Source organism: Calidris pugnax, unplaced genomic scaffold (genome assembly GCF_001431845.1).
Source record: "Calidris pugnax isolate Ruff unplaced genomic scaffold, ASM143184v1 scaffold81, whole genome shotgun sequence".
Taxonomy (NCBI): Eukaryota; Metazoa; Chordata; class Aves; order Charadriiformes; family Scolopacidae; genus Calidris; species Calidris pugnax.
The window spans coordinates 11,463,327-11,487,382 of NW_015090880.1; the positions used below are offsets into that span (position 1 = coordinate 11,463,327).

At 46.2% G+C, this 24,056-nt stretch overlaps 2 protein-coding genes across 5 annotated transcripts in view; one reads left to right on the forward strand and one right to left on the reverse strand.

Annotated features, from left to right (window-relative positions):
* GRIP2 (glutamate receptor interacting protein 2) overlaps window positions 1-24,056 on the forward strand; it is a 288,332-nt gene that overhangs the window by 49,761 nt on the left and 214,515 nt on the right. The gene's annotated exons all lie outside the window — the stretch shown is intronic.
* On the reverse strand, window positions 18,792-20,637 carry LOC106890799 (tubulin polymerization-promoting protein family member 2-like). Of its 3 annotated transcripts, none has more exons than XM_014946832.1 (4): window positions 20,572-20,637; window positions 19,466-19,642; window positions 19,178-19,331; window positions 18,792-19,020 (listed from the first exon to the last, which is right to left on the reverse strand). In XM_014946832.1, exons 2-4 carry the CDS (start codon window positions 19,633-19,635, stop codon window positions 18,838-18,840), a joined length of 507 nt encoding a protein of 168 aa, XP_014802318.1. In that variant the 5' UTR covers window positions 19,636-19,642; window positions 20,572-20,637; the 3' UTR covers window positions 18,792-18,837. The 3 variants fall into 3 exon arrangements, with proteins under 3 accessions (XP_014802318.1, XP_014802320.1, XP_014802319.1); XM_014946834.1 differs by having other exon boundaries at window positions 19,466-19,639; window positions 20,572-20,611; XM_014946833.1 differs by lacking the exon at window positions 20,572-20,637 and adding an exon at window positions 20,426-20,545.

The following is a 24,056-nucleotide window of genomic DNA, read 5'->3' on the forward strand; positions in this document are numbered from 1 at the left end:
AGAAAACGCAATCCAGCTGTGTAAGCCTGTGGTTGCACTGCCTGCTGCTCTCTTATCTCCTGGCTCTGGAACAAACCAGGAGAACTGGAAAAAGGCTCAGAGCAGGGTTAAAATCAGAGATAAGGGGTAGTTTTTGTACCAGGAATTTTCAAGAAGACCAGGATTCCTTAGACTGAGAAAGAGAGGTCTAAGAGGAAATATTGTACAGGTCGGTAAAACCAATGAGAGACAGTAAAGGTAAATAAGAAGTGATTTCTGGTGATCCACCTCCATCCTAGTACTGAGGGGCATCAGATGAAGAGTGAGACTGAAAGTTGCATTTTCAAAGGGGATCATAGACCAGGATGTGTAGCTGTAGCAATGCACGTGAAATAAAGTGCTAATCATGGGTACCATGGCCTTTTTGTAAATGTCTAGGAAGCCTTTAATGAAAGGTTAATTGGGTGGTGGATCTGCAGAGAGGTGCCCGGGGAGAACAGGGAGTGTAGCTGAGAGAAAAGGGCGAGTGTGCAAGTAGAGACAAATTGATTTTATTTCTGTGTACTGCAGTAGGATGGTAATTCATGCAGTTGCTGGATGATGTTTACTGAAACTGGAAGGCCACCACTCAGCCTGTGGCTGTCCTGCCATCATGATATAGGTGCAAATTGGTCCTTTGTCAACATGTGCCATTCCTTTGGCTTGGTTTGAGGCTGACAGGACTTCAGCCCAATGGAGCACCTAGGTCTTGGGAGGAGTGTGCCCTGGGAGACTGGGTGTCTCACAGACCTGCCTTATTTTGGGAGCACGTGTGATGCTGAGCTCTGTCCCCATTACCCTTGTTGAGGCCTGTTCAGAGGGGCTGGGAAGTGGTGGACTCCACTGGCTTTACTTCTCATCACCACCCACATCACAGGAAGCAAAGCTGATGAGATCCTATTATTGGAAGTATACCTGGGTTTTATCTCTGCTAATAAAAAGATAAAGGTTAAAGGAAGCTCCAGAAGGGGGAACAATCTTCAAATTAATTTCATTTTCTAACTGGACAGGTATCTTGAAGATTGTAGTGGTTGACTTGAGGTGGGATCTTTCCCCTTGCTCAGGGCAAGTATTATCTTGTCAGAATGAAAATGAAATGTTTCTGAGTGCCTGCCAGCAATAGGGCTGTAGACCTTGTCAGGCTTTTTTTTTTAAGTCTCTTTTATTTCTAATATAATTGGCTGCATTTCATGAATTATCCCTGAGGTTGCTACTGTAGTTTTGCGTTACTAGGCTACACCCCATGCACACTGCTATTTGTCTGCTGCTTAGTCTCTGACCTCCTAACTCCATATAATTACTATGGAAATCTTCCTTTCACCTGGCTGTGTAACTATTAATGTTACCATATGCTGTCCTGTCTCTTGGTGTTACCTAGCATCTATGTGGGTAGGTTGAGGACAACCTTACTGGCAGGTTGGCTTTGGCATGAGAGCTGTGGCCAACATAATGTTATTCATTAGGTGCCCCAGGAGCAGGTCTGTTGTCTCCACCATGGATTGGGGTCTTGACAGTAAGGATCAAATAGAGTTGGGCTGGGTCAAAACCAGCTAGGTGGATGCCAGGTCTTATTTAGAAAATCCTGCCTGGTGTTCTGTTGGCATTCAGGCATGGTAGAGACATCTGCATTGATTCTTGTATATGCTAAGAACATATGACTGCCCCAAAAAGAAATGAGTATCTTGGTGAACAGAGTTTGTTTGCCCACCTAAGCTTTAGACTGAATGAATGTTCAGTGCATCTGGCTCTGTACAAGGCTGAGACTGTGATTGCTCTCCCATTAGGATTACATCCTTTGGATTTACCCCTTTTCTTATTGTTGTTAACTTTCTTTCCTCCCAGAATTACTCTGGTGATGTGAAAGGGGGAGGGCAAGAGGACTTCAATGGTGCTTCCATGATTGACACTTTTCTCAGAATATCAGCCCTTTGTTTAGATCATAAATTGCTTTTAAACATGCGACCCTTATTCATACTTTGATCTTCCCATGTTTGTTTGTTTGTTTGACTGCTACTGTTTTCCTGGCCTTGAAATTTTGGGTGAGCTTGAATATTGGTGTCCATTAGACATGCACCCTGCACTCTCTCTAGTCTCATTTATTAGCTCCCATGAGCTGCTGCTTTTAGCTACAAGCCTAAAAATGCCCTTTTAGGCTTGGTCAGACAGAAGAGCTTTCCCAAAGAGGAGCTGAGGGAGCCAGTGTGGGAGAGTTGTGGCTTCAGTACTCTCCAGGAAGGTTGAGTTCTTGAGAAAACCACAATATAAGCTTCCTCACGAGGTCAAATTTGTAAAACAGGAAAACAAAAAAAACTTTTTATTTGTTCAAAGGCTTGTCTGCTATTGGCTTTTTCTGAATTGTGCTAGTAAAAAAAAAATTATAATGGAAAAAAAGCTGATAGAATTTGACCAGTAACTAAATTTGAGGATTAATTAATGCAGGATAAAAGAGTTCAGGAATGTAAGATTTGCAATAGCATATAATAACCCACTGGCCTGATGATGTGCAAAACCAAAGTCATGTTCTCTCTTCTGTGCTGCTTGTGGATCAGCAATATTTCCTAAATCCAAATCTACACAATTCAGAGAAGGTAAGAGAAATCTCTTGGATTGTCTTAAGTATCCTGCTTTGAAGGAAAAGCCCTGGAAAATTCTAAGACATCTGAAATTGTGCCTTTTATTTAGGGTGCTCCACTAATTCCACAATGAGCAACCAAGGTCAAGTGGCTCCTGGTGCAGGCAGGTGGAAGTGAGTGTGTTGAACCCTGATAACTATTAACAGGGGGTTTGGGCCACCTTGTTCCTGTGGAGATCCCCATGCTCTGTGTCCTCCCGTGGCTCCTGGATCGCAGACTGGAGGGGCTCCTGCATCTCTCCTGGCCCCGCCAATTACACAGGTGGGACTGAGTGCTGTCACGCAGGCAGCAGCGGGCCCCTCTGTGTTTTTAGAAGCACGTTTTTCTCACTGTCGACACCAGCACGGTCTCATGAGCTGGCACTATTAGCATGTGTGTTTTCCCCTCACACTGTGCAGGAATAATTATCCTCTCTCAGCAGCGCGAGTGTTTCTGTTCCCTCTGATTTATGGAGGCAAAGAACTCGTTTGGAAGGATGAGTCAGAAGTAATTGAGCTCCAGGGGGGCTGTATTTCACGGCTTTTCCTCTCTTTATTTTTGCCCTGCACTGTACCTCACGGTTACCAGTGCTTTGGCCTTCCAGGGAAACGTGCATTAAAGCTTAGAAGTGAGCTCGGGCTGTACGCTGTCTTGAATCACATTTAAAAACCAACCTGATTCTGTAACTCAAGAACGTGACAGAGAGATAATCTTTTAAGCTTCGTAATATTATCATAAATATAATATGATTCATTGTAGGCTATTCCCAAACGCTTGGCACCTTCTACGAGATGCAGGATGGGTGTGAGAGCCGCTCGGCAGGAGCGTTTACATGCAGCTGCTGCTGGGGGGGTTTGGCAGCTGTCGGGTTGCAGGGAGCAGCGCTGGGTTTTGGGTGCAGAGCCTGAAATAAAGAGGATTGCTAGGTATAAGTGAAGTTCCTCCGAAAGACACAGCATCATTTAGAGGCTGGGGAAAGCTTTAAGAAAGGACTGGTGCTTCTGCAGAGAAGCAGCCAAAGGTGTGCGTGCCTGAGGAGGGGGAGGTTTGCAGCAGCTTGTGTGTGAGTACGGTGCTGTTTCACGCTGCCGTTGCTGAGTGTCATGAAGACAGACCCCAAGTGAGCAGGGAAGGGATGGCGTGGGCTAGAGCAAAGGTGGGATACGGAGCCATTATTTGCTGAACTGACGTAAATGGTAGATAGGCAGCAGATATTTTTTGTGCCTTGCTGGCTGAGGTCTGTGGGGTTGACCTCTCCATGATGTTTTGAGAAGACGTGAGTCCCACAGTGACTGGGTGAGCATCAGGGCACTGTGAAAGACCTGTGGTGGGGTGAGCTGCTGGCTGACAGGCTGGCGACGAAGAAAGGAATTTGTATTACCCTCTTGAAATAATTCCTGTCCTGGTGCAGTGGTGAGCCAGGCAGTGGCACCCCCAGGGGCCTCAGCCTCACAGGCAGGGTTTGAGCTGAGGAGCTGAATAATTTCCCCCACCTTTCTAGAAGGGTACAGCAGAAAATCAGTAGCAACCGGCTAACCTGGGAGCCTTGGGCAATGCAATTCAAGTTGGGATGTCTGCCTTTTTTTGCTGGTATGGTTTCTCCTTCTTGTCCCTTGTGTGAGTTTAAAACTTTTCCTGCTGAAGCTCTCTGGTGATAGGAAACTGTGTGACAACTCATGTGGTGCCCTGTTCCCCTGCCATTTTGCACACCTTTGCCCTTAGCTGAAACAGTCTCCTGATTCAGCCGCTGGCTTCTCTCAGCTTGGGGTTGACTGATAAACCTCTGTACGAGCCACAGTGACTGATGACTCTGCTCTCGCATTTCCATTTCCATTTACAGTTTAATTTATCCCTCCCTCTGTTGAGTGCTTCTTGAGAACACTTCAGTGGCTTTTTCCTTCAAGTGTAGCAAAACTAAACAAAAGAGTTTGATGTTTCTTTGCTGGGCTGAATAACTCACTGTTATGATTGATAATGGTGAAACTGGTTTATAATCTGTGTGAACAGTGATGCACATCATTAAAAAGCAAGCAGAGAAACTCCAAGTCCTCTACAAATCTGATTGCTTTGAACAGCAGATGATCTCTGGGGAACTTGGAGTGGGAGCTCTAGCTCCGAGGGCGCTTTAAAGCAAGGAGCTGAATGCTTTGTCAGAAGTAGTTGTGAAAACTAAGGTGATGGATCAACAGTTCATTGATTTATATGTGCCTTTGATAAGTAGAATTGTCTGTTGTAAATGGTTTTTGCTAGCTTCTAACCAGTAATCTCTTGGTTGTCCCCACTGCCTTCCTCTCTCCCCCTTACTTCTGCTAAAGAGACTGTGCTGTCACAGAATTAATCCCATTAGTTAATTAGTCTTACTTTCTCTGTGGCTGCTTTAGTCTGCAGATCCAAACTGTGAATGGGGTCATGGATGATGTAGATTTTTTTTCCTGTGTTGTGGCCAGCTCAGGTTTGGGGTGTGGATGCTCATGGGGATTAAACTGAAAGCACCAGTGTTGTGGACTCCTAAGCTATATTTTCCTCAGGTGCATCCACTTACGCTTTTTGTCTGCAAGAAGAGTTTTAGGAAACAAACAAAAACATGATGCAAATCTGGTTAGAGCAAAAACCTAAGAAATGTTCAAACCAGCACTTGTGGAAAGCTTTCTGGTGAAGCTGCCAGGCTTCCTCGGATACATTTTGCAAACTGAATTTCCCTGGAAAGGTACCCAAGGTTTGCCATATACATGGGTTTCTGGCTCTGATTTGCCATTCAGGCGAAGTAATGCATCCAGGTGCTTGTTGCTTAAGCCATTCTTATCAGTGAAGGTGGTACCTGGTGCTTTTCCCCTTGCGTAATCAAATGATTGATCTATCTGTCCATCTAACTGATGGCCTCCATCACTGTCTGGTCTGACCTTTAAAACTGTGCAATGTCCTGCCATGTACAGCTGAATGGAAGGAGTTGTTTCTGTTTTGCAGATAAAAGCCAGTGGTGATTTACCTCCAATAATGTTAAATGTTGGGGAGAGGTTTAAACCCAAATTCTCTGACCATTGGGCTATCCTTCATCTCTGAGCTGAATTCCTCCATGCACAGTTTTGTAAATGCATGGGTTGCTCACTCTGAAGCACTACACCCCCCACAGATGGAAATACATTCCTATTTCTCTCTATTGCTTTGGGAGCAGCTGTTATGCTTGAGACACCAGGATCATCCAACAATTACCGTGTTAATCAGAGCTTATTCTGTACTTTGCTACTTTGAACACAAATATCCCAAAATGGCCTGAAGATGCATGGTTGAGTAGCCCATGTGAAACAACTCCAGCCTTCCAACAAATCCAAAATATGGGTGACTGCTAAAAATGATGTTGCCTGGAAAAGTCTTGAGACCATTTGATTTATCAAGAACAGTTACTGTTATCAGACATCTCTGTGGCTTACGTCAAGGGATTTTGAAGGTCACTAGCAGACTGAAGTAAGAGATTAGTTCCTTACTGCAGGGTAGTAAAGTTGGGCCCAAGTTCCTATGAAATCTTGTTGGTTACCAAGAGGAGTAGAGGAGCTGCAGCAGAAGGTGTGGAAGAGGGGTTTGCTGAGTCTCAGCCTGGGAGCAACATTGTAATTCAGATGGCAGATTGTAAAATACCAGATTGCTTTAAATGTGTTGCAACCCCGTGGTGTCAAGAGTTTGATGTATCCTCAGGGGCTTAGTGAGGAACAGTCCCATCTCTGTGCTAGACTTCAGAAACACAAGGTATGCAGAAGCCTCTCCCCCGCAAATCCCCAGAGACAGAGTTGGTCCTTCAAGAAAATGGATTGCTGACAGCTTTTGGGAAAAGCCTTTCGCTGGTTTTGGTGGCGCTGCTGGATAGAAGAGTTCTCACTGCTGCTTGCACTACCTTGTTAATATTGCATGGCTCCTCTGCAACAGGGATTTGAGGATGATTTAAGTGTCTTTGTTGTTTGGAGGAGGTGTGAGGATTGCAGTGGAAGCAGTGTGAGACATACAGGAACAGTGAAGGACAGGCTGACACCTGCTGCCCAGGGAAGGCAGGGTGGTATGATACAGGTCTAGCAGAGGTGAAGATGAGTAATGAGGGACAGGAAGCATGGCCAGGGACAATCAACTAGAAAGGGCTACAAGGCAGAACAGGTTGCTTCAGTGCTTCTGAGGTGGATTGCTGTAGGAGATACTGCTGGACTACGGAGACACCCTTGTGCAAGGCATCAGTTTTTGTTGACACTGAGTGGAATTTGGCTTGTCCAAATTCAGATGTCTGCACTGGGACCAAAGAGCTGGGGTCCTTTCACAGTCCCTGGGGGGAGAAGCAGCTGCAGAGCTCACATGTCCTTGTCCCAAGGTAAAGATAAGGTAGAGGGGACTTCCTCTAGCCCGTGGATGTAAAGTCCATGGGAACACCCCACCTCCTGTCAGTGAAGTCCACTGAGTTGTGTCTCTTTCTTAGTGGTGGAGATGTACACTTGTGCTTTCCCGAGAGCTGCTGTTAGTCTGAACCTCCAAAAATCACAGTGTAGAAATCCCTTGTGCCTGTTAAATCGTGGTGTCTGCGAGGAAACAGGTTTTGTTACGGAGGTGTAGGATGAGTCAGAGGCGAACTTGATTCCTCATCCTGCTGCCGATCTACTGCTTTATGCCTCTGCCTTTGCTGTAAAATGGGGCTGATGCTCCTTGCTGCTGAAGCAGGAGAGGAAGTGAGGTGCTGTCAAGGCTTATACACTACCAGGGGCTGTCTCTAAGTGAGGCAGGTCCAAAAGAAAAGAAACCTTGGTCTTTGCAATGCCATGCGAGAGTCATTTTCTCTCTGGAAGAGCTTCATCTGAAATGAGAATGGCCCTGTCTCTAATGAATATGTCAAAGAACACCACGGGACACATGAAACAGCCCAGTGTTTCTTTTAATTCCCTGCTCTGCTATGGTAGGGCGAGAGGTCTTTTTAATTTGATGTAAGGTCCTTTTGCTGATAAAGATACAGAATATGGATGTGAAAAATCTTTCAGTTGATGGCATTTGGAGATGAGTGTGCTTCTTTTAGATTTTAGCCTGAGGGTATGTTGCTGTGTGTTTTGATTTGTTATGCTAAGTAATTGCAAAATATCGCTGTGCTGGGCAAAGGTTTGGTGCGGTGCCACCACATGCATGATTACACTTTCTTCTTCCTTCCCTGCCATCCTATATCTCCCTTTCTCCCTTCTCAGTATTTAAATTAATTTAAATAGGCAAGTGGGCAGCCATTAGACCCGTGAGGCTTTGAATGCTCTCCTTCCTGGGAAGGACCTGAAAGCCACAGTTGGGGTTTTGTTTGTCCCAGAATTTTAGGTGGAAAAAAAAGGTTGAAGATACAGTTGTTATAGCTGTAGCATGAAATCATACATACTTTGGATTAAGAATTTTCTTCTTTGTGAAAGTGTGTATACTGAGAGCCTTCACAGCAGGTTAGGACTTGAACTGCTAAGACAGGAGACACGCACTTCCCTCTGGGAAGGGGGCATGGAAGCCGGGTTGGATGGGTTGGAGTGTCTCTTCTGCTGGTTCCCTCCCACCAGCTCCAGGCCAGGCGCAGAGATGACCTGACCCTGCATCTCCAGTAAATGTCCGACCTGTCAAGTTGTAGAGGCTCTCAATTATTTTTGATGAGTGATTTACCTTTTGACCTGAGAAAATGTTCTCCAAACTTAGCAAACCCCTTCAGCTTGACATGAGCCGGCAGCTCCATTGGTGATTGCCGGGCAGTGTTTTGCAGCCGTGCTTTGCTTTGGGAGGACATTGATGGTGACTTTAATGAGTCTAGCCCTGAATGAGAGGAGCATTTCTTGCAGTTGACAGGGGCCCCCAGGGCTGACCTCACTGACCATCCTGTCCCAGACCCTGGCTCAGCCTGTCCTCCCCCACCAGCCTTGGAGTGGCCAGATTCCCCCCAGGCTACTCGTGTCCTCAGGGATCCACTCACCCGTCCTTCCTGCTCGCTTTCCTGCTGACTCAACCTGTTCAGAATGGCTTTCCAGGGGGGTGTCTGTGTCTGTCCCCCAACACCCTGCCTCATGCAGGAATGCTTTGGGTTTAGTTATTCAGCAGAGCTGATATTTCCTGAGAAGCATTACCTGTGGCCTGCTTCCAGCCTGATATCTGTGCCCTTTTTATTATTCAAACTGAAATAAATAAATATATTAAAAATGTGTTTCTTTAATTGCTATTAGAATACATTTGCTTTTCCCTTAGGAATGGAAATAAGCAACCAAAATGTCATCTATATATTTTTTTTTTCTATACTTTTCACTATCTGAGATCTAGAATAATCTTTCAGACCTCCCCCACTTCAAGCTCAGTCCGGCTCTTTCCAATTGCATCTAATGAGAGTTCCCTCCCTCCCTTTTTTTTCTTCCCCTGAGGACAGTGGCTAACCTTGTCACTATACTCCAAACCAGCAGCTACTCTGGGGTAGACCATAATTGAATATTATAGACCAGCAGAGTACATGGACTGAGTGTTGCTTCATAGATATGGTGGTAGGAAGTCCATGTTTTCTTTGTTTTGTTCTCTGTCCCCTTCACTAACTATTTATCAGCCCTATTGCAGCAGTGTCCAGAGGCCTTTGATCAGACTGCCACTGTGCTGGGCATGGTTCAGAGAATCCCTTTGGGATGTTAAATCAGGAGTATGAGGAAGAAGAAGGTGGCTATGGCTCTGGATGAGGATGAAGGGACAGGGAGCTGAAGTACACAGTCCTAATGCAAGGAGCTACTAAACATAGCATGTTCCTGGTGGCATCGGCTTCTTTTTTGGCATGTTTGTGATGATCTCTTGCTAAAAGGATCACTAAAGAGAGACTCCCAGAGTTTAATGTGATGCTGGCATCCCGATTACCTAGACTTGCACTTCCAGGGCTTTATTTGCAGACTAGTGCGTTCATGGCCACGTGAATCACCTCCGTGGCTATGCGGATACCTTATCTCTGCAAACCTGTACTGCAGACTACAGCTGGTGGGTCAGGTTGGCTGTCTTGCTGTTATCTACAGGCTTGGAAGGATTGATGCAGAGGAAAAGGGAAGATGCTTTGCTTGAATTCATATCTCAACATCTACAGCACTTAATTTTCTTTTTGCATTGTCAATTAAGTCAGGTTTTTTGTTGTATTGCCATAACTCCCTCTGGTGGCTAATTCGACAGTTTAACCATCTGTTTTGATTGATTTTTATATCTAGATGCAGCATGGTTATGTCTTGGAGACTGCCTTGGATGGAAAAGGTGAGGAGCTTGTGCCCTGCTGGGGCAATGTATTTGCTTCTTGCCATGCAGGTTGGCCTCTCTCTCTGGCTGAGTAAACTCTTTGTCCTGATTAATTCTCCTCTGCCTCACAGCTACAGAGTGTGTCTGTAGCAATTGAAATCCTCATCAGAAGGGTTTGCTGAGTCTCTGCTGCGCTGCCGGGCTGCAGGCAGTAGTGCTGCAGCCAGAGATGCCAGCTGAGGCTGTGCCTGGGAGTGAGTTGTTTCCTCCACTGCAAGCACCACTGCAAAAGGAAATCCCAGGTACGATGGGAGCACTGTGTTGTGGAGATTCCCAGGAGTTACCTGACATAGCTAACAGTTATTAACGCCTCGCTGAGGCTGAGACAGGCAGCTGTGCTGCGCAGAAATCTCTCTCAGTTGGAAAACTCGGAGGTAGCTCAGAGTTTTGGTCTCTGCACTGCTGGGTCACAGCTGTGCATCCTGCATCGGGAGCATCACCAGCCTTCGTGGGCATTGCTGCTCTCTGCTCAGGCGGACACCTCTGCCTGCTGGCTCCTTTCCCCATGGGGGACAGAGCTTGTCTCTTCCACAAGCTCCTTGTGTCCCAGCCATGGAGCATTTTAACACACTGGCCTTTCTGTGCCACAGATAGAAAAAACATGTACAAGTCACCTTTACCTTTGCCATACAGAAACCACTGAAGAGTTGTTTAGTAAGTACTATGTTCCTGCAAAGACATCAGTTGGTTTTATAATTTTATATATATGCACACCTTTGCAGGAATTTTGGTGCAAAAATAATAACTAACAGGCTCCCCTTTCCCCAGCATAACAGAAAGAAAAGACAGATACTATCTCTTTGTTCTCTGGGTATTATTCCTTGCTTCTTGGTGTTGAGTTTAATTAAATTCTGGACATTTAACCCTTAAACAAAGTTGATGGATTATGTTTAAAACTGCATGCTAGCCAGAAGTATTGTGAGGATAGTGCTGAAATGCTCAGGAGCCGTCGTGGCAGGAAAGCAGTCTTCTCCTTCTCTGGCTCCTATGGGCTCACCTTGATTTAGTGCAGAAGTGCTAAAGTGCCAGTCCCTGATCTATGGCTGGGAAGCTGAAGAGACATGGGTGGTTTGGATCAGATTTAAGGCCTGGCCTATATCCTGATGTGTTTTGCCTGTTTAAAAATGAAATTTGGGGTTTGCCCCTCATTCCTTCTGCTTTTCTTTGTGCTGATATAACTGCTGAACCTGGCGAACTTGTGTGTATGTCAAGCCAATCTAAGAAACTGGAAAAAAAATAATCGGCCTTTTTGGCACTGGCTGAGTTATCCCAGGTTTGCTTTGGTGTGAGAAGAGGATAGAGTTGGCCATTTTCTTGTGTAACCTGTAGGTGTACCTGGCTGAACTCTGTTTTCTGGTGTGCATTTAACACACCAGTGCAAGAAGCTTAACCCGGGAATGTGTTTGTCCTATGGGCTACAGGGGACTCTGGGGATCTCCTGCCACCCCCAGACTGCGAAGCAGTGTGGTCATGTCTGGGGATGCTGAGAATGTCCTCTCTGTGGACAGTTGGGACTTATTACCTTTTTTCTGTCTGACTTTGGACTGTTGAGAAGGCCCATGTAAGGTGGCCACTGCGGGAAGGAGAGGGAGCTAAGAAGCGGACATGAGGAGCAAACTCTGAGCTGGGAAAAGGCAGGCAGTAACTGCCTTGTCTGGTCAGGGCTGAGCTTAAATCCTCCTTGAAAGATCATCATTCCTTGGTGGGTCACATAAGGGGCAAGTTAAAGGCAAGAGGTTAGGCAGTGCAATTCCCTTTTAACATTTATAACAACACTTAATCTGCTGACTAAAATTACAAGAAATACCCAAATGAATCAATGTGATCCGTTACTCTTTCCAGGACTGAGATGGCATAAAGGGGAGAGCAGTGGTGAATCCTGCTGGGAGGGTTAATCTTCCCTGGAGCTGCTGTGCACAGACCCAAGTTGTCACTTCTGAGAAACCTGGGAAACCAGCACTAAGCTGGGCCAGAGGAGATAAAATGCTGCAGTAGCAGCAAATCTGTGCTGCCTGTCAGGCTCCCTTCTCAGGGAGGTTACCACCAAAGATGCACTGCGTCGAGCTCAGGGGCTTGGGCAGCAGAGCTGGGTGCTGGAGGTGCTGCAGACCCAGCCAGAGTGCTCGTGCCCCTTTGCACTCAAGTGCTTGTCAATTTGAGTGCCAAGAGGAGGAAAAGTCACCGTGACCCGAGTGTGCTTCTGCTGGTGGTAGGAAATCAGTGTCTCCTCACTTAGCCCACGTGAGACATGTGTCCCATGTTCCTAGCTATCACCTGTGCTTTATCTGCAAGGGAATTTGTGACTCTGGGAAAACCAGCGATGGAGGAGCTATAGCTTCTTTGGAGGGAGCAGGAAGTTTTTAGGGTAAATGCCCCAGCTCAGTGCTTGGAGACTTTCACAGAAGGTTTTGACATCTGTCAAAATCTGGTGCTTAAGAACTGGACTGGGGGAGCTGTCTGCATTGTTCTTGCTGTGATTTGTTGTGGCTAGAAAAAAATAAATCTAACCTGTGAAACTGGGGAATGTATTACAGTAATTAACTGTGGGGTAAAGAAAGTGAGGGGGATCCTGGACACAGAGGAAATTAAGTGGAAAGTGGTATCAAGCTTATGTGGGATGGAATTGCAAAGAGGTCTGTTTGCAGGGTGGAAATTAATTATTGGATTTTGTCTAAAGCTGTGCTTATGTAAGAGGCACGTCTCCAGTCTCCCAGACTTCTGCCACCTGAACTCTTTGCTTCTCTGTTCCTTGAAGAGGCAAAGCTAATGATCTACCTGGTGACAGCCCAAGCTGGCTCAGTGGGGCTGGATTGCTAAGACTGCTGATGTTTTCATTCAGGGATGTTTTAATTTAAAATAGAAATTTTAGTTAACTGAGGGCAAATCAAATCAGTCTGTTGCCAAAAATGCAAGCCCCTGCAAGCCCTCCACGTGCCACTTGGTAGCATGTTGCCTTGAACAGGGACATGGTGCACTGTAGCAGAAGCAGAGTGAGGAGGACATTGAGCTGACTGAGATCCTCCAGTTACTCCAGGGATTTCCTATGCCCTTCTGTAGCAGCAAAGCAAAGCGGCTGCTTGGCTGAGGCTGCCTACGCTTTGGCTTCCCTGACACTGCTGGACTTGGGCATGTTCAGGATGGGACATCTCAGTGGGAAGCACAGGACGTTTGTTGGCAGGAGCTGACTCTTTGCACTGGTGACTCCTCTTCTGCAAGAGAGATTCAGAAGTAAAGGGTTTTGACTGTTAGGGTAGGGGGATTATTACTTGCTGTATATTTCTGTGGGTGTCCCACAGGAGCTGAGATTGTAGACCAGGACTGGTAGGCACTTGTGAGACACAGAACAGTGTTTAATTCATTGATTGTTCTGCCAGAACCTTGACAGCTGTTGCACTTTTTTCCTTTTTAATTTTCCCCTATGCAGAGAGCAGCTCTAGTATTTTTCTCTATATGTTGACCTTTGTTTGAAATGAAAGCAAAAGGAAATGGTGGAAAGCTCCAGTGAGAAAGCCAGGAGTCGGTCTCCTTTAATGTATCGCGTGGCTTGTATCTCGGGGAAAGGCCATTTGTCTGGTTAAAATGTTTTCATCAAAATTCTTTTTGTAGGAGCAATGGGTTTTCAAAGCAAGCAAAACATTACTGAGAATTCTTGCTATTTCAGTTTTCATATTTTACCGAAAGATGTATTTGTTGCTCAGTCTTTTTTCTTTTTTTTTTTAACAAATTGGTGGAAAATGTCAACCATTCAGGACTTTGTTTTTGTTGTAGAAATCGTCCTTCCCAGTTTTCTACCTATTCCTTATCAGCGCACAGAGAAACTCTCTCTGTATGTGACCCAGTAGAAATAGTAAAAGAAAGATGTTTTTTCCTGGAGAATTCTGATGAAAAGCAAACCAAAGCAAGAGGAGGGAGGTGATGCTCTGCCTCCGTGCGGTATATGCAACAGTGGGGGTCCTACCTGTGAGCTTCCTCTGTCCTCGGCAGAAGAATATAGGAGAGAAGAAAACTAGAGCTGCCCTGAAGCTCGGCAAGAATGTCTTTAAGTGGTCGTAATAATGATGCAATTATTTTTTCCATAAAAATACCATTTAGATGAAAAAGCAATCCTGCCAAAAAGAAAACAATAATGACTAAAAAAAAGGAAAACCCATTAAAAAAATCTTTATTACAAAATTAGCTTGGTGATAATGCAGTTAGTGGTGGGAGATTCCTTTAGTGCTGTTGTTCTTATGGAAGCTTATTGTGTTTTATGTTTAATGACGAGAATATTCAAAACACATCAGTAATAAAGACCATATTCTCTTAAAATTGTGTCTTCTGTTGGATGTGCTGCTAAGTTGGTGATCTGCTTTAATCAGTGCTTTCACTTTTTGTGTCTCAAACATACATTTCCATAAATATTAATATCTGTCTACGGTCAGTGAGACCATTGGGATGTTCTGCCAGTGTGTTTCAATACATGATTTTGCTGATTTTTATTCCCTCCTTTTTCATAGAATTACAGAATGATATGGGGTTGGACTGTCTTCCGTTGGATGTGCGTAGGTTTGCTGCTGGGCTGGAGGGTGCTGGGTTAGCTGTACAGTGCAGTGTGCTGCTGAGTTGGTGAATTAACAGGGGCAGCATAATTAATGGTAAAGAACAGCCTTCTGTAGCCCGTTTGGAGGGAGTGGAAGAGAGGTTTGTGGCGGAATTTGACAACACCTTGATGAAACGTGTGACCTTTCTGGATGCGCAGCGTGTGCTTGCTGAGCCAGTGAGCCCTGCCGCGGTCTGTGCTGGACCGATGCTGCCCCGCCGTGCAGAGGTGAGAGACTTGTGGAGGTGAGAGATCCCCCAGGGCCGGCAGCCGGTGCTGATTTTTGAATGTCTCCAGAGACTCCGCCACCTCTCTGGGCAGCCTGCTGTTCCCAAGGCTGTGGCGTTTGGGAGAGAGCTGACAGGACTCCCCTGAGCTGCTTTCTTTCAGGCCGTCACGTTTGTGCCCATTACCTCTTGTCCTGTCACTGGACACTACTGAAAAAAGACTGGCTCCATCCTCCTGATATCTGCCCTTTAACTACTTATAGGTGTTGATCAGTTCCCCCCTCAGTCTTCCACATAGAATTCAGTGGGAGCTGAAACGTGACCTGCTTGTCACACACTTGCTTGGTGTCTATGCCACTTCTGTTGGTTATCCCTGCACAACCTCTCTCAGCCTTTTCTTAGGAAGAAGTGAGCAACTGGGAACAGGATGTCAGTGTCTAATTGTTGAATTTTTAATCTAATTTTGTACCAGGTTTATCTTCTATAACGTTCAGACGATAGAGACAAGTCACTTATTTAAGCTTGCCCTGGGTACAGCAAAGATTCAACAGAGCTAAGATAAAGCGTAGGAGCTGGTGGACAAATTGTGAAGTAAAATCCAACCTGTCACTTATGAATAAATGCTCTCTGAATAGACCTAGCTTTTAAGAGGTAGGTGATGGGCAGTAAGAGGAGCTCCCGTGGAGGTGCAGTTGCCGTTTCCAGCTCAGTGTACTGCTTTCTGATCAAAGGGCTCTGTGCTCAGACCGCTCAAGTGCAGTGTGCGAGGGAGGCAAAGCCTCGCAAGGGTCACTTCAGGCTCAGCATAATTAATGGTAAAGAACGGCCTTCTGTAGCCCGTTTGGAGGGAGTGGAAGAGAGGTTTGTGGCGGAATTTGACAACACCTTGATGAAACGTGTGACCTTTCTGGATGCGCAGCGTGTGCTTGCTGAGCCAGTGAGCCCTGCCGCGGTCTGTGCTGGACCGATGCTGCCCCGCCGTGCAGAGGTGAGAGACTTGTGGAGGTGAGAGATCCCCCAGGGCCGGCAGCCGGTGCTGTTCCCAAGGCTGTGGCGTTTGGGAGAGAGCTGACAGGACTCCCCTGAGCTGCTTTCTTTCAGGCCGCTTTATTTTGGTCGTTTAAAGGGAATGATGGATGATCTTCCCATGTGGATTTTGAAGGGTCTGAAAAATGTGACGGGTTTGCTTCCATTTCTCACTTGATATTTCTGACATGGGAAGGGAAGATGAATATCTGCCCTTTAACTACTTATAGGTGTTGATCAGTTCCCCCCTCAGTCTTCCACATAGAATTCAGTGGGAGCTGAAACGTGACCTGCTTGTCACACACTTGCTTGGTGTCTATGCCACTTCTGTTGGTTATCCCTGCACAACCTCTCTCAGCCTTTTCTTAGGAAGAAGTGAGCAACTGGGAACAGGATGTCAGTGTCTAATTGTTGAATTTTTAATCTAATTTTGTACCAGGTTTATCTTCTATAACGTTCAGACGATAGAGACAAGTCACTTATTTAAGCTTGCCCTGGGTACAGCAAAGATTCAACAGAGCTAAGATAAAGCGTAGGAGCTGGTGGACAAATTGTGAAGTAAAATCCAACCTGTCACTTATGAATAAATGCTCTCTGAATAGACCTAGCTTTTAAGAGGTAGGTGATGGGCAGTAAGAGGAGCTCCCGTGGAGGTGCAGTTGCCGTTTCCAGCTCAGTGTACTGCTTTCTGATCAAAGGGCTCTGTGCTCAGACCGCTCAAGTGCAGTGTGCGAGGGAGGCAAAGCCTCGCAAGGGTCACTTCAGGCTCAGCATAATTAATGGTAAAGAACGGCCTTCTGTAGCCCGTTTGGAGGGAGTGGAAGAGAGGTTTGTGGCGGAATTTGACAACACCTTGATGAAACGTGTGACCTTTCTGGATGCGCAGCGTATGCTTGCTGAGCCAGTGAGCCCTGCCGCGGTCTGTGCTGGACCGATGCTGCCCCGCCGTGCAGAGGTGAGAGACTTGTGGAGGTGAGAGATCCCCCAGGGCCGGCAGCCGGTGTCTGGCATCACCGACGGTGCCGTTCCCAAGGCTGTGGCGTTTGGGAGAGAGCTGACAGGACTCCCCTGAGCTGCTTTCTTTCAGGCCGCTTTATTTTGGTCGTTTAAAGGGAATGATGGATGATCTTCCCGTGTGGATTTTGAAGGGTCTGAAAAATGTGACAGGATTGCTTCCATTTCTCACTTGATATTTCTGACATGGGAAGGGAAGATGCAAATTTAAAGGAAGGTGCCTCACATTCTTCAAGACTTCTGCCTGATGTGGTTAATAATTAGTATTTCTGATGGAAATGGAATAAAGACGAGGGAGCCTGGCCCCAGGGGAGGAGTGCTGTATAGACTGCACATGGCAGGGAGATGTGGAACTGGAGCAGTTGTTGTCTCACGGTGGGCAGGTAGGAAGACTTACATGGAATGGTGGTGTGGGATGACCCCTTGGAGCAGAGACCCTGTTGCACCTGAGACAAATTTTGAATTTCCCTAAAGGCGGAACGTACATGCAGATGCTCTTCTTTATTCCATTTTTGAAACCAAGAGAGCGAAGCACTAATTATTTCCAACCTTTCATTTTGTTGTGTGTTTTGGTTGACCTGAGAAGTATCAAGTGGTACATTTGACCTTCTTTGACTTTACCTGAGCACTTACTAGCTTTTTCAGTCTGATCTGATGTCATCCCTCGCAGCCCTTGATTGAAGGCCTGGGGAGGTACAGAGTTGTTAAGCAAAATCATTTTTTTTCATCTGACTGCGTGCGATGCCAGCGAGATAGAGGCTAACAAAGTGAAGTAAAAACAAAGAAGAGCATAAACTTAGTTCTGCTCTCTTCTGTGTAGACATCCTTTTCTTCTCTCAGAAACTTCTTTCCACTGGCATATCGGAGACTGTATTGAGAACATGTGTGTTCTGTTTCTCTTCTATTCACTGGGATATATTTCCTTATAGTATGATATCATGAGACTGGTAAATCCTGACAATTCCCAGTAAGTCCATAGATTTTTGAAGTGGTGAAGCTTTAGATAGCTATGATACAGAAAAGTGGCCACGGCCACACTTCTTGCTTTACCTGTTGATTATTTGCCCTGAATATTCAAGTTTGTGACTTTTCTCTGAGTATTTGAGCATTTTATTGAAATTTCAGTTAGGATGAAGTTGCCTTCTATGATCGTTCTTTGCATCTCTCAGTTTCTGAGTATTTGACATGATTTTCTCACTGCTGGATTATTTTTTTTTTCTAATGTAATGTCTGCTGGGACTTGATATCTTTTATGGTTTTTGTGTGTTACTGTGGCTCCTGAAATCAAGACACCAAGACTCAATAATGAACTTCATTAATCACTTCTGCACTGTACTGTGTGCAGCCTGGGCGTGTGTGCCTCTAGCAAAGGAGGCTTCTATATTTGCTTTCCTCAGGCTCGCAAACACTTCTCCAGCTGCCAGCATCCTGGAGCCTGGGGAAACAGTAATGAGTGACCATGCCAAGTGCTAGGAATGGGTGAGAGGGTTTAACCTGGGAGAAGACGAAAGCAAAAAGACAGGAACTGGTGTTACTGGTACCCCTTCCCTGTCCACTGTGTTGTATCCTGTTCCTTGTAAGAGTGCTCTTCAAGGTGGGTCAGGTATCACTGGTGGGCTGTCTGCCACCAGAAACCATCAACTCAAATGTAACCCAGTGTAGATACACAAAACCATGCACACACTGCTCCCCAGGCCAAAAATCACAGCCAACAGTGTAGTGTGTGTGAGGGGAGAATAGAAATAATGAGTGACTATTTAGAGATTAGCCTACTGTTCACTTGATTGGAAATACAAGGCAGTGTGATGGCAGTGAATGAGCTGGCCCATAGAATTTCCTCCTGAAGGTGAACGTGGGCTTAGATTTAACCCTACCACACAGTAATCAAAGCATGGTCAGATGGGGAACCTGCACCACTCTTTAGAGCCATCCAGTGCCCACCCCATGCATTCCCACCCTGTGAGATTTGAGATGCACAGACACAGAAGACTGCTTGCAAGAGAGATTTATTTGCTTCTCCTCCTATGTTATAGGGGAAAAGTCCTTGTTTCCTTAAGCAGTTTTACTCCTAGTGCGTCTGGTCATATGTGCCAGCTCCCTTGTAGGCTCCAACGTAGCCGCTGTTGTCTGTCAGATCCTGGCGGCCAGCAAGACCTTTCCCTTTGCCGCTTGCATCGAAACGCTCTTTGTGGCTGCCAGTGTATTTACTAGTGTCTGTCAGCCTATCAACCCCACCAACCTTGGTGGCTTTCTGCAAGAAAGGGGGACAAAAAGAGGCAACCAGCGTTAGGACGCGCCTCACAAACAAGCTTTTCCCTCCATTTGAGCACAGCCCATGTTCCTACAGCAGGAAGGAATGGTCCCGTGGCAGCTCAAGGTGCACAGCAGGTGAGGGAACCCATACTCACTGTGGTGCCCGCGCTGCCAGGCTCCTTCCCCTCGATGAGGCCATACACAGCCTGCAGCGCTTCCTCAGGTGATTTGCCTTTGAAGCGCTTGCTGCAGAGCTCCTTCATAGCCTGCTGGAACTCAGCAAAGGTGATGGTGCGGGCACCCTTGGTCCTGTGGTGATGGGAGACCAAGAGGAAAGTTACCACTGGGTGGCAGTGGGATGGGAAACCCTACTAGAGCCTGTCAACCTCCTGCTATTCCCTCCTCCTGACTCCCTCCCCACCGTGCCTCCCTGCAACACTCACTTGACTTTGTTGAATACGATGTCAACATCAGTGCTGGTCACAGCTTTCCCATCCATCACCCCACACTCTTTGCACATCTTGGAGAAGTTTTTCCCCGTCATTTCATTGCCACTGGCAGATGTGTCACCGTATACTGCAAATTTGCGGAAAGCTTCCTCTACCCCTGACATCTTGCTGCTGTGGAGAAAAGAAGTTGGCATGGAAGGAGCTAACGATCGTCTGCACGTGCTGGACACACACTCATGTCCCATGCACACTGTCTCCACCAGAGCAAGGGGCACCAGCCACAGGTTTTTCTCCACCATGGGACAACCATGTTGACCACGCAGATATAGACAGAGAACACGTGGGATGCAGACAGGATCAGGGCACGGGTGGCTTGGGATCTGAGGCAGGGTAAAGGAGGGATGGAGGTGAGGCTCTGGGATGAACGAATGATTGTTAGATGCAAAAGAATGAGGCATCCGAAGCTTCTGAACCTTTTTGAAATGGAAGTTTCAGTTAGACTGTCTCACTAACAAATGCCTGCATTTGTAAGCTGGTTTATTCTTTGCCTGTTACTTGGTGGTAGAGTCCAGCTTTGTCTTCCAGGCCCCAGATAAGTGCCTAAATCTCACAGACCTTAGTGTAAGTAGTCACAAAGGAGCTGTCCCTATCTTTCCCCAACACACTTCGTCCCCCAAATTGCTCCCTGAATTAGGTTGTCTTTCTCCTGATATCAGTAAGTTTTCCACTCCTGGTCAGCTTAGACCACTGCTGCCAGGTATCGGGGATCTCTGAGAACATGAGAGCTGTTGCTGGGATTGGAAATCAGTCCTGCACAACTGCTGCTTGTGAGACACTGATGGACCCTTTTTAAATACCCAGCCTCTCTTACAGCCTTGTGCTTCACCCAGGGTCTCTGGGTCTTGAGGTTGTTTGCAGGCTGCTATTTAACATAAACCTTTTGTGGGTCTGTACCTGTGTAGAGCAAAAATCAGTCAGGCTTGTATGAGGTAGGCTGCGTGTTGAGAGGATGAAGAGGGCATAAGGGGTCTCAGGGTGGCCTTGCTGGGGGCTTCCCAGGACCCTTCTCTCCCTCCCTGGGTGTAGTGGACCCCACTCACCTGCGTGAGCGAGAAGTGATGGCGATGGCACCTTCCCTGCTGTCCTGGAGGCAGTGGGCGCTCAGAGCCACACCTCGTGCTGGTTGTCACCTAGCACCCGTGTGTGTCACAGAGCTCGGAAGGCCCCACCACAAGGTGGGGGGGGAAGGGGAGAAGAGGAGGGGACAACCCCATGCCACTAAAGGTGTGGTGGCCCAAACCCCTGTGTGTTCTGGGATGGGCACCATCAAAGAGTGCAGAAACACAGGATGACGAGGCTGGAGGAGATGGCCAGGCACCATGTGGCCATTGATGCAGCAGTAGGGGGGGAAAATGTGCCCTCCTGTGTTGCACTCTGTAGTAGACATGGGGATAAGCTTTACTGGTCCCGAAGTGGAAGAGGGTTGAACTTTAACTGCTTGCTTTTACCCTTGAGTTGCCTCCCTGTGGCAGGTCCAGCTCCTGGCTCTCCCATGGAAGCAAATGCTTTTGCACCCAGGACGTTTGAAAGCCCAAGATTTTGATTTCCAGTCTAATCACGTCAAAAGCCATTGCCTGCTTTTTCTAGTTCTTTATGCAATTCATCTTATCTCTTTTCAATATCCGTGCCTGAAGTCTGCTCTGTTCTGCCTGTGTGTGCACGGAGACGGGGTGGGTCCTGATGGCAGCAGAGAGGAGCGAGGTGGGAACAACTGCTTTTTCGCTTGGGCTGCAGTTTCACGTAAGGAAAGTAACAGTTGGAGGTGCTGCCACTTGTCCCAGAGACTGCATGAAAGGAAAAGGAGGGAAGTTGTGATGCCCTGGAAAAGATTTTTAAATGCTTGTTTAAACTTTCTGAAGTCGATTGAATTAACAGGGGCAGCATTTGGATTCTCATCTTCTTGGTGTATGTCCCTCAGTGAAAGATGCAAAGTTTCTGGCAGGAGAACATCATTAGCAGAACACCTCCACCCTTTCAGGCATATAATTGCATGTCAAACGGGGCCCTTTCCCAAAGAATTGTGAACACGATCCGACTCCCGGTGGGGATCCTCCCGTGACACGCGTGAGGTGGCTGTGGAAGTAATTGGTTTCCTCTTCCCAGCCTGCAAAAGACCAGACTGTTAGATGAATGTGCACCTTGGGTCAATGACTGATACTGTGGAGGAGAGGGTTGCTTTGATTCCATCAGCTATAATGATGATTTTTTTTTGGAAGCATTATTTATGTTTTTTCAGATTCCTCACTGTTGTGAAGTTTTTTACATTTTTTTCATTCTATCTGCCTCTCCACAGCTGCCCTTCTCACCTCCACCAGCTATTTATTTTTAAGTGACAGTAATTTCTTGTTATTGAGCAGAAATTGAATAGTGTTCCTGTAGCAGAAGAGAAGTGCTGTTGTTGGAGGCACATGGGTGATCATGCTGCATGGAAGCAGAATTTGCATCCATTATTGGCTTCTTTATAGGCGATGATGAGACTATGGGGTTTTCCATCTCCTTTGAGATCTCCTTGTGTGTCCTAGACTACCCAAACCTATGGTAGCTCAAATAATGTTTTAGCAAAGGGTTTTACCCCTCTCTGCTGTCCTTTCTTCCTTCCCATCTTTTACAGGGATCTGTGGTCTGTCACCGATATCATGCCCCAGCTGTAACACTTTCACATTACAGCTGGATCATGGGGAATGACATCCAGATTCAGAGAATTTTCTGTTTTCAGATGCTGATCAAAATTAAGATCTCAATTGCACTACTAAATTATGACTATCCAATAAATTATCGAGTTTGGGAGAATTCTCTGCATGGGCCGTGTCCAAAGTGCTGCACTGCAATATGTGACAATTGGAGAGTGAAGCAACCCACCATATGTTAGTGGAAAATTGAAGTTGGGGATTTGTCAGGAGAACAGGAGACGGGAGCTGTTTGGGGTGAGAAGGACACGTGTATGACGTGGTTGGACTCAGCCCTCCCATCGCTAGCCTCAGGAACAGCTGAACTGCTTCATATGAAATCTCACCCTTCCTCCAAATGTGTATATATATACACAGATATATATGTGTAAGTGTATGTATAGCCTGAGGGAAACATGAAAAATGTCATCCCAATCCACTCAGATTTGGTGGAGGTTTAAGAAACAAAAGACAGAGTCTTGTAATGGAAAATAGAGTGCTCCCAGCACAGCTTACAGAGTCGAGTGAATTCAGTAAATGCCTCTCAGGCTATATTGAGTGGATCATGTATTGAACAGATCACGTATTGAGCCATGCCAAATGGATCACTGAGGGCATTGTTTCCAGGTGGTGGACATCACCAGTTGGTCCTTTCAGAGAGGCTGAGCAGAGGGATGTGTAATTGTGTGGACAGGTACGTAAGCACCCATGGCTGGATTTTACCTGGTGTAAATCGGCTTAGTTCTGGGGGCTTCAGAGTGGTGTTGGCGATTACTTTGGCTTAGGCTGAAACCTGTGCTAACGGAGTTAATAGGGAGTGCCAGGCTCCTGCCCTTCTCAGTCTCTCTGTCTGTCATCATCTCCTGGGCTGCCTGCTCAAAACTCATGGTTGGAGCATTAGGAACTCAAGGGACAGAATTAAAACTGAAGGGATTTAAAAAAAAAAAAAACAAACACCCACAAAACTTTCTTTATCTTTTAGTTTTAAAAATAATTTTACAACTTTTCTATGCACTTGGGTCACGTTTTCAAGATTTTAATTTATTTTGCAAAACTAGAGAAAGAGAAAAATGTAAATATGGTGAGATTTGGGATAAAATTAGACTGACAACGCTGAGCTGCTAACTCCATACTGGGCTAACTCATCATTATTTGGATTTGCTGGAGTCCAGAAAAGGCTTAGCTCATGTTTTGAGCAAAGCCAGCAGTCACATCCTGCTTTCTTAATTGCTATTTGATATGAACCATGATAATTTTCATTATGAAGCCAGTTTTAATTAAGCAAACAAAACCCCTCTGCTCTTCTTTCTGGCTAGCTTTTGATGGCTCCTTCTGAGTTATGACATATAGGTTTCGATGTGCTCTTCAAAACTTAGCAAAGTTTAGAAGTTGTAATAAAGCAGAGAGCCACGTGCATGGCTTTAAGCAGTAGCTTTGCGTGGGACAGAGCCCATCAGAGCTTGCCACTGGCTACCAAGTAGGATTTTAGCTGTCAGTAGGCAGTAAGTGCTGTGTTGCTTGGGGGTCTGTAAGGTGGTATGTAGCTGAATGCAATCATTTAGGGGCTCAGGGGAGCTCAGACTAGCAGTGAGGTCTTTAGTCCTGGGTGTTGCAGCTTCTGCCCAAGGCTGAAACTCCAGTTGCATTGGAGGGAGTTAATAATAAATCCCTAATTATGATTATATTCTTCCTGATGGAGGGAGACTTAGTCCTGGCGCTTGTTGCAGAGAACAGTTATAAAACACCAGGCTGTGGCCAGAGTCAAGGCCAAGACTGGCAGATATTTGAACTGTTTTCTGCGGGGTGTGTACATGGGTTTCTATCCTCGGATTAGGACTCCTCAGCATCTTCCGTGGGCT

Bases quoted from the DNA above. Each gene is read 5' to 3' on its own strand.
- LOC106890799 (XM_014946832.1), bottom strand. From the start codon at position 19,635: ATGTCAGGGGTAGAGGAAGCTTTCCGCAAATTTGCAGTATACGGTGAC. The intron at 19,332-19,465 runs GTGAGTGTTGCA...CCATCACCACAG, and splicing joins ATCGTATTCAACAAAGTCAA to GACCAAGGGTGCCCGCACCA. The intron at 19,021-19,177 runs GTGAGTATGGGT...CCTTTCTTGCAG, and splicing joins CTGGCAGCGCGGGCACCACA to AAAGCCACCAAGGTTGGTGG.